At 37.3% G+C, this 16,800-nt stretch overlaps 1 protein-coding gene across 3 annotated transcripts in view; it reads left to right on the forward strand.

The window, feature by feature from the left end:
* Nucleotides 1-5,709: 5,709 nt before the first annotated feature.
* The window catches only part of LOC149205374 (uncharacterized), a 469,574-nt gene continuing 458,483 nt past the window's right edge, over nucleotides 5,710-16,800 (forward strand). For 2 of the 3 annotated variants that reach the window (XM_089395023.1, XM_089395024.1), the window contains exon 1: nucleotides 5,713-6,145. In XM_089395023.1, coding sequence (XP_089251149.1) covers nucleotides 5,877-6,145 — 269 coding nt within the window. In that variant the 5' untranslated portion in view covers nucleotides 5,713-5,876. Of the gene's footprint in view, nucleotides 6,146-16,800 lie in introns of all 3 variants that reach the window. The other variant, XM_089395025.1, reaches the window with a different exon arrangement.

Consider the following 16,800-nt stretch of genomic DNA (forward strand, 5'->3'; position numbering starts at 1 on the left):
GTTGCAAAAAGCATACATAACACATATAGCCCAACGTGACAATCCTTCAAACCTTTGGAAATTGACCTATAGAACTTGAAGACCCTATAATGTGATAGGTTTTTAAAACCATTGGAAATAGATCTAGCGACTTGGAAATTTTACTAAATCACCAAAACACATAAAACTTAGGCAAGTATAAGCTAATAACATAAATCAAAGAACTTAAAAACATGGCCAACATTAGTTACCGATACATCAAATAGTTTACATAACATTAAAGCCAATTGAGATCAACATATAAAAACAACAAAACATAACAATCAATAAATCTTTTGGGCTATCATGATTTCAATACATGTGCATACAATTCAAATCAAAAGGGACATATAGGGAAAGATTCTTTGACATATCAAAACATAGTTTGGATGGTTCATAGTCATGGTAACAACAATGCCAACAACCAATTCTTCAAGCTTACTCATAGTGATCCAAAAACGTCTCCTTGGGATTTTACTATTAAAGTCTATATCCAAATACAGAGTATTGTGAGAATACACAACTATATGTAAAACATGCATAATAAAAATCCTAAAGGTGAGAAAAATATGAAATAGAAGACATACAATGCAAAATGCTTCCTTGATTTCCATCCATCTCACAGATTGTTCCATGTTATAAGATCTCTTTAACTTTCATTATCAAAGGTTATAAAACCAAAGTCTCAAGATTGACCTTTGCTATAACATTCCATTATCTAATGTTGTAGAACCTTCCTAAAATTTGAAAAGTAATTCTTGAACTCATATGCAAACAAGAGGAAATGTTATCTTGCCCAAAAATAAGCTCCAAAAGCCACAACAAGCAACTTCCTTTTTGTGATTGTTTTATTGATAACCTAAAAGGGCATAAGATGGCACTTGACAAAGTGTTAATGAACCAATCTTTTGTAATTGATGTATATATACCACCCACAAAAAGTTTCTTGGTTTTGAGGCCTTTGGTTTTCACAATCCCTCTTAGAATAGTCCTTTTGATTCCACTTATCAAACCCAAAACTCACCATCCTTAACACCATATCAGAAAGAACAACCCAACCCATCTAGATACCTGCATGCTAATAAATAAAGAGCATAGAAAATGCAACCATTAAATTTCCCAACAAAAACCTAATATCTTAGGGACAATTACGCTAAAACTTACCATTTTCTTGTCTATAACATGTTTATTATTATGACTTTGTCTAAAACAAAAGGATCAACATAAATTCATAGACCTAAAACCACTAGGGTTGCCCATGGCACAATCTTTCATTGTGACGAAGTTATATAAGTTCTCGATACTTGTTGAAAGTCATTGTGATGCATTTAAAAAATATACTCATTAAAATTCTCCAATCGTTCTATTAAAACTCTAAACTATCCACTCTTAAATACCCATGAAGATCCTCATAATAGAGAAGGAATACACCATGACTATGAATTTCCAATAGGCTTGAAAACACGAACACTTACACCCATCAAAATTCTAAGTTACTTCACAACGGGTCCTTGATTAATTAGTCTCTCAAAACCACACAATCACACTCTCAAAGATGAATGGGGCATGTGATTTATATGCTATAAGCTTAATGTAGGAATTGCCTCCAATTAACAATTGGCATTAATTCAAACTTACATCTATAAAACCTTGATAAAACACCAATGCCAACAAGTACTAAACACTTACTAAAATACTCACTTTCAATGACAAGTATAACACATACATACACATATAAATTGGGACAAATATACATTTTGTTGTTCCTGTGATAGATCACCAATAGATATTTTTATGTTGAAAGCAAGAAAAAGCATTTAATAAAACCCTAAAAACCTTAAAAATAGTATTTTAGTAAATAAATAAATATAAAGATAAAGTTTTGCAAAGATAAATTTAAACACTCACTCATAATTGAGAGTGCCTTGTATCAATATTTTCTTGGGAATTAGTCTTTTTTTAGGTGCTACCTATGTCTTAAATAAACCCTCAACAACCATCAATATATAAAGAGCACACATGAGGATAGGGTAGGTTGTGGCACACCCACTACATAAACCCAAATAAGGAAAATGGGTTTTTGTAGCACAAAGAATGTAAAGCCTCAAAAGAAATGCATGCTTCCACAAACCCAACAACACATGTTGTTGTTATTAGTGATTTTTTCTCAAAATTATAGAACACGGGTGAGATTGGATTCCAAAAAACAAACACCAAAATTTCACATGCCAAAGTTAGTGATGGTATTTGCTTTCATATTACTTGTAACTTTTTACATTACGATTGTATCTTTCTACACTACAAGTGTATCTTCCTACACTAAAGACTTATGAGTGACACTACAGACTTATGAGTGACGCGATTACATCTTTCTACACTACGAGTGTATCTTCGTGCACTACACTACAGACTTATGAGTGACGCGATTGTATCTTTGTACACTACGAGTGTATCTTCGTACACTACAAAATTATGAGTGACGCAGACTTATGAGTAGAGTAATGCTTCCAGACATTTGAACAACCAACTTTAAATCTAAGGTTAGTTCTTCCCATACACAGGTCCAATGGAGACTAAACTGGAACAAATGTCAAGGGATTTAGTGTTTAAGAAATTGGAAGCTTGGAAACCCTTACTATTTCTAAAAAGCTCCTTTTAACATGCCGCTAGTTTGTTTACAAACTAACATTTACAGGGACAAATTATGCGTACAACCGACAACATACCTTTTCTTTGTTTGATAATTAAAATAAATAAATGAAATTTTAACGTCCACAAGACTAGATATAGTCTATGGGATCACTAGCTTCCTTGGGTTTTGCCTTTTGCAATTCAATCGTCTTATTATTATCCTAATGCGACAGGTATAACGTGTTCTATTTATCGTTGACTACCTAATTATTTAAGCATTGACCAAAAAATAAACTTGCTTGTGTAAAGTTCATGTTATAAAATTCAAAATATTTATTTTTTTAAAAATAATTTGTTTTATTTTCTTACATTCTATTAGTTATAGTCTTATTGTGCCATCATTGCACTTAGGCACGTTGGTCGTCAACACATTTAATGTTCAAGTTGATTAGCATCTGCAGGGATGGTCATTTCCACTGTTTTGTTCATCTGCTTGCCTTGCTAAGGAATAAATTGTTTAAGATGTTTAATGAAATTCATTTAACACCCATACTCTAATCACATTCAACTACTGTGAAATGAAAATGATCCTCCATAAATGTATGACGTCTGGGTAGTAAGTGATGTGGAATATGTGCGTGTTGTTTATTTCATATCAATCACAGTAATGGGATCTGTGCATGTTCTTCATATGATTGACTTGAATCCACAAAAAGGTGGCTCCTTTTTATTAATTAAATCCTATTTATTGATAAAATATTTACACTCGCTTTCATATATAATATGAGCTCTATATGACTTATATGTAACAAGGGCCAAAGCGAACATTATTGTTTACACTATATGTTTAAAAGCCACCATAGATGGCAACTCTACTACGCATTGATTCTTTTTATACCATATTGTATTCTTTCCATACCTTAGTGTATTGAACTGTTGGTTTATATAGCCCATACTTTGAAATTCACTCATATATGTCCAATCTAAAACCTAATGAAACTAAAAAGATTTAACTTTATCTCATTTGTTATAATTTTACAATATTACTTTATGTTATAGGTTAAACAAAAATATTTAAATTCTATTTACATTAATTAAAAAAATGAATTTTTTTTAGTCAATTTTTATTATAAATTTACATAATCATCATTTATTTTAGTAATCCAAATTTGCTAATAGATATAATCATTTTAACTTATATTTGCTTAATAAGTTAAAGTAAAGTTCCATAACATAAAGTAATACTTATTGTAGAAAATAACATTATAGATATATGTATGTTGGGAGGTGGGGGTACCTGGTCGTGTGAGAGTAAGAAATTTTCCAATTAAATGGATTCCATGTTTAACCTATTTTATTTCATATCAATCACATTAGTACTATTTATGTCCAGTCACAAGCAAATAGATTGTTATGTTTTTTATATCTTAGTTAAAATGGTAAGTGAAATTCATTATTCTTAATATAAGTGTATTATGTGGTTATGTGTTAAGTTAAAACATGTGACAAGTGGTATAAATATGGACAACTAAGTATGATTGATTAGTTAATAACTATTACGTGAAAATGTATTGCTAATAAAGTTATCCCACCTATATTATTTTTCGATATATGATAAGTTATTTTATTTACCATTTTGGACCGCATAAATTAAAGTGTGGTTTTCATATTAGTTTCTTGGAAAAATAGTTAATATTATTTAATACTCATATAAGGGTCATTGTTCATCATGGTCTTTCCCATTCTCTACCTTAAGGGATATCACATGGGAAAGTTTATGATGATTTGTGTTTTCCACCTGGCATTATCATAATTTAAGACAAAATGCCACTTTCTCTAGAGTTCAAGGAATGTATTAAAGTGCAAGAAGATGATCTACTTTTGATTTCTGGAATATGTGAAGATATAATTATTAAGGAATTCGAGTCATATGGCAAGGCATGAAACCATACTAAATTTCACCACGTCACAAAAAACAAATCATATTTTTAAATAATATTTATTTTAATTAAAAAATAATTATTATATCACAATTACAACTCTTATTAAATATCATTTTTTATTAATTTAAATTAACTCCGTTTTTAAATCATGTAGGATTTTTTTTATAATTTTTTATTTTATTATCATTATTAATTTAATTCAATATATAATATGTATGTAGACAAATTTTTTTAATATTATTAATTTAATTATATATAATATTATAATTCCTATGCTAATGCCACTCACTCAAATCCTTGATACTAATGTATTGCATGTACTTGTACCATCTACGAACTTGTAAATGTGGTTCAAAAGAATATTAACTATGAAACAAAGAATTTAAAAAATATGAATATGATTAACTAAAGGTTAATACAATCAAACTTGAAGCTTTATGCACATAAAATTTAAAACTAAGGCTTATACTTTGCCCATTATTATAATTACATCTCTCTCAATCATCCCAAATGAAAGTTTCGTTTTTGACTCTAATTTAACTTTATTTAAACTAAGCGAGAGCATCTACAATGTTGCCCTTATTCAAGTATGGCAGTTGATTCATATATTTGAAAGTTCAATAATTAAACTAAGCGGCAAGGAACGCTAGCTATGCAACCTTGTTCAAATTAATAATGAGCTGACCCAACCTTCTAAGAGTCTCCTCACTAAATGGAGACTCTTTCCACCATCACTAATCAGAACTAATGTTTTGCTTTAGATGGGTCGGTTTTTGGCTCTAATTTTACTTTATTTAAAGAACACTAACTATGCAGCTTTATTCAAATTAATAATGAACTGACCCAATTTTCTAGAGTCTCCTCACTAAATGGAGACTCTTTCCACCATCACTAATCAAAACTAATATTTTACTTTAGATGGATCTATTTTTAGCTCTAATTTAACTTTATTTAAACTAAGAGCGAACATCTATTACTTTATTCAAGTATAACAATTAATTCATATATTCAAAACCTCAATAATTAAACTAAACAACGAAAACTGACCCTAACTTTCTAAGAATCTCCTTCACTGAGACTCTTTCCACCCTCACTAATCAAAACTACTCTTTCCACCCTCACTAATCAAAACTACTCTTTCCACCATCACTAATCAGAACTAATGTTTTGCTTCAGATGGGTCGAGCAATGAAAACCTTCCTCCCCATCACCTTTGCGAGTTAAAGGTTGTGCTCTCGCCCCGCTGTGGCTAAGTCCGACGCAATAGCTGACGAGTTCTCTCTTATGGTTCCAGTAGCAGCGCCCACCCATTCCTTCTGTGTTCATTTGCCTGCTACTTTCAAGTTGAAGGCAAAGATGAAGTTTGTAGTGAAAGCATGGAGTAATAATGGGTCAAGGGCAAGAAGGGGCACACTTAACATTGGCGGGGTGGAAGTGGATACTCCGTGCTTGTTATTGGCAACCAGGAAAGGCCTCCCTCATTTCATCACACCCGACCTTCTTCATTCACTCCATCCAACTGCGCGAGCCATGCAAATCAGTCCCTTGCACTTGTAAGTCTCTCATAAAAGATTTACCATATCTCATTTTACTCTGTGATTTCTGCTCTGGTTTTCAATTTTGAATATTTTCGAAGTCAAGGCTGTATCTGCATGGCGAAGGATAAGGCCAACCAAACTTGACTTTATACTGCCTGCAAGAATTATCAGGTATCTGAAAGTCATACTTTAATAGATAAACTTATAAACACTGTATTATAATCCGACAAGTGTTGCTTTTGGTTCTCGAATATTCTGCCTAATTTTACGCGGACAGTTATTTCTATCAGATTATAGTTTATCTAGAAAAACGGGAATACTTTCAGCTGTATTCAGAGATAGTCATTTTAGAGTGGTTTATATCATATTTAGAAAAAAGAAAGTGCCGTTAACTTGCATTTTATTGAAAGCGTCTCACAAACACAGCAATGAGCAGCAGTTTTGAATGATAAAAATTTAGTATGATGGGTGAACAACAAATCACCATGATAACTTTGCAGGTTAGTGAACAATTTCCAGGTTACAGAAAAGTACGAGATCCTCAACAAGATCTCTGAAACAGGAAGACATACTTTCACTATGTACTTACTTCAACCTTTGACCAGTTTTAGACAATTTTAGCCATTTCATGTTTTTAGTACGAAAAGTTCATGCATTTTCCTTTTTCCTTAAGTGATTTTAGTCTCTGGAGCACAGTGTTAAGTTTATCCATTTTGACTTTTCGATCTACCGAGTCAGAACCCATTATCAGGAAGTTTTGGAATTTTCATTTTTCCGATTTTTATTGAAAACTGGACAGGCTATGATTCAGACGACGTAGGAACTACCCTCAGCCGCTGGGCTGATCTACCATCGAGCTACATTCCCCTTTCATGATAGGCACCCTTAATAGTTCGATCTAAAGGTGTGGATTACTACCTCAATATTCCCTATCAAGACACGCTTTGGCTCAGGTTTCCCAGGGACCTCCAATCTACATAGCTGTGATACTATGTTGAAAACTGGATAGGCCAGGAATCAAACCCAAGAGTTGCGCTAGCCATTGGGCTAGTTTGCCATTGAGCTACATGCAGCTCTCATGATGGACACCTTTAACAGTTTGATCTAAAGGTGTGGATTGCTATCTCCAGTACACCCCCATCAGGCACACTTTGGCTCAGAGCTTGTAGCCATCTTCAGCCTACCTAGCTTCCCCCCCTTAAGGCGTACTTTGGCTCAAGCCCTGTATCCACATCAAGCCTACCTAGCTTTGATGCTACATTGAGAACTCGACATGTTAGGAATTAAACCCAAGCCATGTCCCCCATTGTTGGATTGTTCTACCTCTCAACTACATGCCCTTTTCATGATGGATACCCTTAATAGTTTGATATGAAAATATCAATTGCTACTTTCAACGCTCCTCCAACTACACTTTGGCTTAGGCCTCCTAACCTCATTGAGCCTACATAGCTTTGATCTCATGTTTAAAATGAAGCCGTTTAGGTGTTGAACCTGGGACTTGTGCTCAGTAGCTAGGTTGTTTGTAATGTTCCCTTTCCGAAATGTCTCAAAGAACTCACAAATTTCTGAATTTTCACAGTCTGGCTCACTGGAATTTCTACAAACAGATTGTCTGCAAGGTACTGGAAATGTGTCCCTTCATTTATCTAACTCAGTTAAATGTGTACAGTAATCATTAATTGCCATAAGAATGTTGCCCCCAAAGCTCGGGACTGATTTATATCAACATATATATAGCTGCTACAAGGTTAGTGACATAAGAAATGATTTGCACTAGGATATGAAATTGGCACATACCACTGATATACATAGCTACAGCAATAAGGAATCCATTAGATCATAAATACCAGCCATTCTCATGATGACAAGAGTGCTGCAGGTTAATTACACAGAGCAGATATCAGCGTATATATCTTTTAACACGAAACAGTGATAGCATGAAGTTCAGGAAACAAATCTGGAATATTATAGCATGAGTGACATGGATGAACAGTGGTCCGCTTCAGCTGGAGTTCCTTGATGATATTAATGATTTAAATATGCATCTACAGGAGCAACACGTCCAGTGACTCAACCTTCCAGGAAACAACAAATATGCCCCTTTAATATTCACTTAAATTCTGCTCATATGCTGATATAAATGTGATGCCCAGATTGGTAATACGTGGCTAGTTTAGAAGGGAAAACACAGGCTCAAAAAAAATCAGCATAAGTCTGAAGGAATCAGCCTCCTTTTCTCTGTGCAAGGAATTTCCGGAATAACACATAAATCAGTCCTCTTAACTGAGAAATTGGCACCAGAGAAACCCCAACTCGGCCCTTAGAAATTTGTATATTTTTCGTTGTGCAATTCGACCTCCTGGGCTAATAAATTCGTTCTTCTTGCTGCCTACGGAACTCAGTCTCTACTTGTATTAAACTCCAGAAATGACAAGCTTTGAACTTGGGTTTGTATACGGGAGGTTGTACTGGAATTCGGCCCACTTATCAGATGGCGGTCGACACAAATGCATTCAGCTCCCCTTTTCTGATATCAGGGCACAATTAAATCTGAAAATTGCAGTGCAAGATCTCCTTTCAAATCTGATACGAATGGAGAAGTAACTCGGCCTTTAGTTGCTGATTTGGCCCTGCTAATGAGAATAGTTCGAGCTCCTCCTCAAGATTGGAAACCTGGCCTTCTTGGAGATTTATTAAACCCTGCAAGTTCACACAATACTGGGACCTCCTGTAAACAATGGATTCGAACGCAGAAACTCTCTGCAATAAGCACAATGGAAGATCTGAAATAATCTTCCCCAAAGCTAACTAGGGTGGCACTCGAAGTCCACCGAAATCATCTATTGATTTTAGCTTGAAACTCTTGAACTCGCTTGAGCTCCTTTCAATTGATAAATTGATAGATAGAATAGAATCCTTTGCAATTGATTTCCTCCTCCTATAATTCCTCTTGGAGTCTCCTTCCAACTTCTAAATCCTCCTTCCCCATTATTTTATTGGTGGGGCCAATTTTCCACAAGGAGACTTTTGCCCCCATTTTGAATAAAATAGTAATTTGCCTCCTTCTCAATAAATATCAATTTGCCGACATTTTCCAATAAAATAATAATTTCCCTTTTTGCCTTCCTTCTCCAATTAAATATTATTTTGCCGCCATCCCATTAAAATAAAAATTTCTCCCTTCTCTCTCAAAATTAATATTTCCCCTTTTTAATATTATCCAATAATTTGCAAAATTTCTAAGTGAGTGATTTTTGCATGCACAAAAATTGGGAACATCATAGTCCTCCTGCCAAAAATTGGTTGTTCTCAAGCAATATTATCCTATGCTGCTACACGTTGGCCTAGCTAATGCTAGGGTCCCAAATGCGCCACTAAACTACTCCTCGCTGCAGCACCACCACCACATGAATAAATCCCATGACACTAGGGTCCCAAATCATCCTGACCCATGGGAAGCCTCCTTCGCTCCACTCGTTGTCCCATAAGATAAAGTTGCCAGAGGCCCCCTGCATAAGTAGAGTACCTTGACAATGTAAAATCCTGAGCAAACCCTCAAGAAGTTGCCCTCCTGAGTAAACGATCCTGTGCACTTCAAGAGTAGACTCTTGAAGATGCAGTCCAATCCCTATGGAGATGAACCCTCGTCTGCATGTGCTTCCCCTGATCTCCTCCTGCTGGACATCTTGCCATACTGGTGAAGTCCCCCAAGTCATCAGCATATCACTAAAGCCTGATAAAAGATTTGCATGATCTTCCCCTGTAGAAACTAGCTCATCTCTAAGGCTAGCTGCACTGCCAAGTCCTGTAATGCCTGGATCTCATGCTAGTTTGAAAAGGGTGCCACCATGTTGTCGCTGCGTAACTCTGCCCATGACAATTTGCCCATTGTGCACAAGCTGTATCCTCCTCCCCTGGGGCCTGATGGCAAAATATCTACAGAGTCCCAACACTTCTAGCCCAGGCATCTCCATAATGTCAGGGCCTACCCATCCTACACTAACCTTGATCCGTAGTAGCAATAAGGAAAACCAGCCTTGCCATGCAACAAAATCCTCAACGCTCCCCCTCATATCAAACCAGGTGTGAGTTGGGTCACTCTCTGTCTTGATCCCGCTCATCAGAAAACAGAGTGATCAATTAGGCAACTGAATCCTTGGATCCCATAACCATCTTTGTTGCAGTATTGTCCTGACAACTACTGGAATCCAACTGTTCCATGTCTCTGGTCCTTGCATGCAATCAATACCCAGACTCCACATGTCATGGATCAGTCTGATGCATGCAAAATTGCCTTGTGCCTGCCATATCACACCGTGAGATATGCTATCCTGCCTCTTGGGGGCACACCCCGATACTGCCTGGAGTCTAGACATTTGCCTGAGAGAAAGATCCACCACCTGCTGTACATGCTCCCGTGACACCTCAGAATGTCTTGTCCAAAATGTGCCATGCATCTCCCTAAGTGCGAGCTCAAGGGTGGAGCACATGCTACCTCTGCAGCAGGTCGGGCCAATCCCAAACCTACAATTGCTAATCCGCACCCTGACCATATGCCACTGCTGGCAAGTTTCTCTCCTAACGCACTGAGTCCCATCCAACTGTCTCAAGTGAGCTTCTCGCACCTTGTTGCTCGTGCTGAGAGTGTCAAAGGATAACAACCAAATCCTCAGAGACTGTGAGCAATACAAGGGAGGAATAGGGGTGTGACGCCCGTGCAATATGTCCGAGAGATGCTCAGCAATGCCCTCATTGAGCCTTGGTAGGCCAGACACAATGATACGCCTGTTGTCCCCGTCAGGAGATCTATTTGGAGGCAACACTCCAACATCCTGTTGTGCAACATCGTTCACTGCTATACACCAACACATACCCCTGCACTCCTCTGCACCACTGGACCTCAACACCCACTGTTGTACCACCCTGTATCATCTGGTATCCCACATGTGGTAATGCATCCACCACTCTAATAGTGTACCCACCATGATGTGATCTACACCTCCTCATCTGCCCTGGTAGACCTGAGTGGCCCAACTCCTCACATGCAATCAGGAATAACACTACCGTGTTGAACCTCAGTAACTTTGGTGCACAATAGATCAATGAGAGAGCATTGTCTCCATATGATGACCTGTTCGGTGGCTTGCCAATGCCACCTCCTTCTACAAACTCCTGCCAAAGTAGTCTAATCACCCTATGACTCCACGCACAATGAATATGCCAAGACAACTCATGAAATCTGTTTGTTCCCCTGTCAAACCATCCTATCACTAGTGCTGATGGAGATCTGAGAGTGTGTGGGCACTTTGTCATTGGATCCATTGCACTGCTAATACCATTACTAACCAAACCCATGCTCTGGCGGGGAATCCCTCCTAGATCCCAACAATAGTCTGGCCCTAAGACTCCTCTGGTAACCCATGGCCCTTGCTGGACTATGCCCCTGGCCATGAATATATCCAGACACCCAGACCACTCCATTGGGTACCAACTCAATACCTCTCGCCATCCTATCCCAAAAGAGGGATCGAAGGCACAATCTCTTGTGGAAGGAACAAGCCCTGATGCAGTGTCATACTCTACTCATGTCGCTTAGTCCTACTAACCTGGTCATCCCCTATGGTATGTCTACACAACTCCGCCTCTCTCAATCCAGTGCATAGGGGTGAGCTAATAACGCTGTAGGTCCCATCCACGTGCCTTTGAAGCATACTATGCTGAAATCCGAATGTGTGCTCTTTATGATGCCCTTCATCAATGGCTAGCCCAAAGGATGGCTGTGCATACTCCTCCATCATGGGCTTAACATGAGCCTCCAACTACTCCTCCATAGACAACCCAACATACAAGACATCCTCACCAGTTAGCTGTAGGTAGCTACCATCCTGAAGCTCTGCCATAGCCCTGGACGCCTCATCAATGGATACCTCAACAACGGATGACACCTCATCAACGATGGACATCTCTGTGCCTCCTAGCACCTTATCAACTGTGGATATGTCTCTTGGCACCTCATCAACGGGTGTATGCTCAACTGTTTCCACCAATGTGTCAATCGGGGCTACCCAAGGAAACTCCAACAAGGGTGGCTCTTGTGTCACACTGGGTGTATCTACGTGCTCCTCCTGCGTGCCATTAGCCTCAAGCTCAACTGGATGGAATGTATCTAGATGAATTCCCTCCTCAATGGGTATGCCTCCTCTTATCTTATCATTGTCTTCACCTTCAATATTTGTTTTTGTAGTAGTGAGATAGGTCTTGCTCATACCCATTCTTCGAACAACTCCACCAGTGTTGCGAAATTCCTATTATAATTTTCAACTTTCTCAAAGAATTTATCTTGTTGAGACATTTTTGGGCACAAGTTCATCATGACGAATAATGTTGGACTAGTGTTGCAACCTCTGGAATTTTAGCCCAACAATAGCAACTTGGGCATTACCATGATCTAGACCCACAACTGGCCAAAATCATGGCTCTGATACTATGTAAGAATGTAACTAGTGTCGGTCTTCATAATTGTACTTGAGTCATGATGTAATGTATTTATCAAAAGAAAGAAAAATAAATTTTATTATTAAAGAAATTGACTTATTAAAGCATGGGTTTCATGCTTGGGTCAATTGTTTATAGGTCAAAGCCTCCATTGCAGGCTTCTAGGGTTTATGTCAAGTGTCCTTGTCCATGTCATAATGTAAAGAACCCTTCTTGGGATTTATTTGTCAAGAAAGAAATTTATTTTCATGTAAATTAGGTCTTCTAGGCCTCCTCCACCAAGTTGACCTCAAACTGGACAAGTTGGCCTAAACTGAGGGGCAAAAACTACTATATAAAGGCAACAACTCAATCTCATTTGGAACACTCACTCACCAAGTTCGATTTGCAATTGTTGGGGCAGTAAAAAGTGCGAAATTCAAGGAAGAAGGTGAAAAGGGCTAGCGAAGGAGAAGGAGGTCTATCTCAAGCATAAGAAGTCGAAATTCTCTCTCTCTTTCTCACATGTGTGGAGTTGCTACAATGCTGGAAGGGTCGAAACTTCTGTTCTGTTACTTGGCCGAAATTTTGCTGCTGGGGGTCAAAGTTCTGAAGTTGGGAAGCTGAAATTATGGATTGTTGCTGGGTTAAAGCTGCTGGACAAGAAGAGACTATTGAAGGTTGCTGAATCATTTTGGAAGGGTGAATTGGTGGATGAGGAAGGTCTATTGGTCTAAGGTGTTGGTCCATCTCATTTTGAATTACTGAAGGAAGAGTTCTTTGACTGGGTTTCCCCTTATATAGGGGTTTTAGCCTTGGTTGAGTGCCTACATCTGGTGTCCTTAATCTTTGTGCTTTGGTTTTGGTAATTGCTTGATGAACAAAGATAAAAGAGAACATAAGAATGTTAATAAGAATATAAAGACATCACAAGTAATCATCAACACAAAGAAAATCTTTCTGCCTTTCTGATTTTCTAGCATGCTATCAGAGCTAAGGTGAAGAAAAAGGAAAAAGGCAGGTTGAAGATCTATTGAGGAAAGGAAGATCAAAGGAAGGCCATTAAGGAAAAAGGATCATATAAGAAGATAAGTCTACTATCTACAATAACTATGTCAAACTCAATGAAGGGAGAAAACAAACTAGGAGGAGCCTCCAACTACGGGTCCTGGAAAAGAGGATAGGTCTCATCCTCAAAAAGAACAAAGTTTTGGATCTTGTTCAAGGAAAAGTCAAGAAGCCTATAGATGAAGCAGAGAAAACAAAGTTCAGAGAAACCAAAGTCTTGGCCATGAACCTAATAGTGGATGGAGTAAAGGACAACCTCATCCCATACATATCCAACATAAATTCTGTTCAAGAAATGTATGAGGCTCTCTCCAAATTGTTCACCATCAAGAACATTGGTCAAATAGCAAGCCTAAAGAATGAATTACGGACTATTAATATGACAAAAGACAACATTGTATCATCCTACTTTATAAGGATATCTAGAATTAGAGATGATCTTCTTGCAATAGATGAAGTTGTCCCAGAAAAGGAGCTCGTAATCACTGCTCTTCTAGGACTACCAAAATCTTGGAGTGCCTTTGCAGGACTCAACAGTTGGAAGGATACTCCAACATTTGAACAAATGTGGAATGCATGCAGTCAAGAAGAAGCTCAAGTATTGTTAGTAAACAACAAGAAGGAGGATGAAGAAGAAAACATCTCTAATGCCTATTCCACTCATCACAAGAAGAAGGGAACCTTCAAGAAGTTCAAGGGACCAAAGAAGAAAGTTGACCTATCAAAGATTGAATGCTACAATTGTCATAAGATGGGTCATTATAAAAGTCATTGTCCTGAGAATCCAAGTAATAAGAAGAGAGAAAGGGAACATGCGAATGTTGCTGATGAAGCTCCACCTAAGAGAAACAAGACTGAAGAATCTGAGATCAAAGATCTATTTGCCAAGGACTCTTAGGGAATACTATCCCTCACATATCCTTCTATTTTAAGCAGTGTTGTTAAAAGCGCGATTAAATCGCGCTTTTTTCAAAAAGCGCGTTTTTTTCCCTAAGCCGATTTAATCGCGCTTTTTATGGGAAAAAAGCGCCTAAAAATTATTTGCCGCTTTTTTTGAAAAAAGCCCGCTTTTTTCGTAAAAAAGCTCGGGGGTCCGTGGCAGCACGATTTACAATGAAAATTTGGATTTATTAATTATTATTTCATGATCTTTGTACAGGTTGGAGTCCCAACGACTTAATGACATGGTCTACGTCTACTACAATCTTCGATTGTGGGTGAGGCAACTTGAGAGGACACCTGATGTGGATGCCATCTCATTGGATGGGATTGACACCACTGCTGCATGGAGGGTTGAGGCCGAGAGGCCTCTCATGGATTCTACTGATGATTGGTTAGTGCAGGATGAGGAGGAGGAGGAGCAGGAGGAGGAGCAGGTGGAGGAGGAGGAGCAGGAGGAGGAGGTGACACTGCCTACCCGGGCTACCACTAGGACCAGTAGAGGACGTGGTCTACCTCCTGTAGCTCATACTTCTAGTTCTTCAGCTTCTAGAGCACATCAGACTCCATTGCCATTTCCACCAGCATAGGCACCAGCATCTACATCTAGAGGGAAAGAGAAAGCTGTGACATTTTCTCGCAAGAGGGGCAGAGGAAATCAATAGGATTAGACTTTCATTTTATTGTATATGAGTCTATGACATTATGACATGATGAGATACATTATCATATTTTTTGTTGATATTTTGAGGCTGAGCTGGGACTCAGGAGTCAGGACTTACTATTCAGGACATGATTCAATGTTATGTGTGATTTTAGCGCTAGAAATGATATTAAACATCTTATATATTAGTTTTCTTATCATATTTATGTGTCAATGTATTTATTTTATGTTGTAGATGGTTTAGATATTAAAAAAATTGAAAAAAAATGAATATTTTTGTACCAAACGCTTTTTTCCCGCTTTTTCCGATTTTTTCCGCTTCATTCCCGGCGCCGATTTAATCCCGCTCGCGCTTTTAACAACATTGATTTTAAGTTTTGCATTGTTTTCCTTTATGTTTTGATTCCTATAGTTTGTAGGTCTAACATGTCTTGTTAGAACATTTTTGAATTATTTTGATGAGTTATAGGTATCCCTCAAGATTGGATTAAGAGGGAGCCCTCACCATATCACCAAAAAATAAGTATCTTGTTCTTTGTCTCCTCCTTATGTTTGATTTCCCTTTCATATCAAGATTTGTTTATATTAAGTGCTAATAACCTTTTATTTATATTTTCCTTGGTTAGGAAAGCTTACTAAATGCTTAAAATTATTGAGGAGACTTAAAAGGATAGATTTGAAGCATGGAAGAAGATCTGTTGAAGCCCATCAAGAATTGATATCCTACAAGGTTTGTTAAGAAGCAACTCAAGGTATGTCTTAGACTATAAACTTTGTTATAAAGTTCTCTTCATAGAAAAGGTATGTTCATTCTCTTTTGAAAATTTGCTTTACATTATTGACATCGTTATGTCTAGGGTTTTGAATCACAAAGATTCTTGTTAGGGTGATTAATCATTAGATTGAATCTACCCTCATTATATTATCATTCTTGTGGAACCCTAAAAAGGTTCACTGTAAAACCCTAACCTAAGGGTATGTCAATATTGAAACCCTAGTCTACTTAGGGTTGTTGATGAAGTCTAAAAATCCTATTCTTTTGATGTTTAAGGTTTTGATATTGTTATGATGAAAACCTAGTTCCTTAGTATTCGTTGACAATGTCTATGTTATGTATTGAAACCCTAGAACTTTAGGGTTTTTTAAAATTAGGGTTTATAAGCAAGACCCTTGTAATAGCTAAAACGAGGTCCTAAGATCGAAACCCTAGGTGTATATTCATTTGTATGACCGAAGCCCTAGTCTGAATAAAATTGCTATATATCTAACTTTGATGTATTAATGTTTGTATATTGAGTTTACTTGGTAGATATTATTGTGAGATGCTAGTGCATGATTATGAAATCCTAGATATATTCAAGTACGCTAACTTAATTGTTGATGCTCATGTTTTAGTTTTCTAGGGTTTGTAACAAAACCATAGTAAGGATTGATATTCTAGGATATGATTTCGATATGTTATAGTCTAATGATATAATCTAGGATTTGCAACAAATCCTAGTAGAATCTGACATGCAATTCC

Source organism: Pinus tabuliformis, chromosome 1_2, assembly GCF_031772625.1.
Source record: "Pinus tabuliformis cultivar Carrire ecotype Pingquan chromosome 1_2, CPIR1, whole genome shotgun sequence".
Lineage (NCBI taxonomy): Eukaryota > Viridiplantae > Streptophyta > Pinopsida > Pinales > Pinaceae > Pinus > Pinus tabuliformis.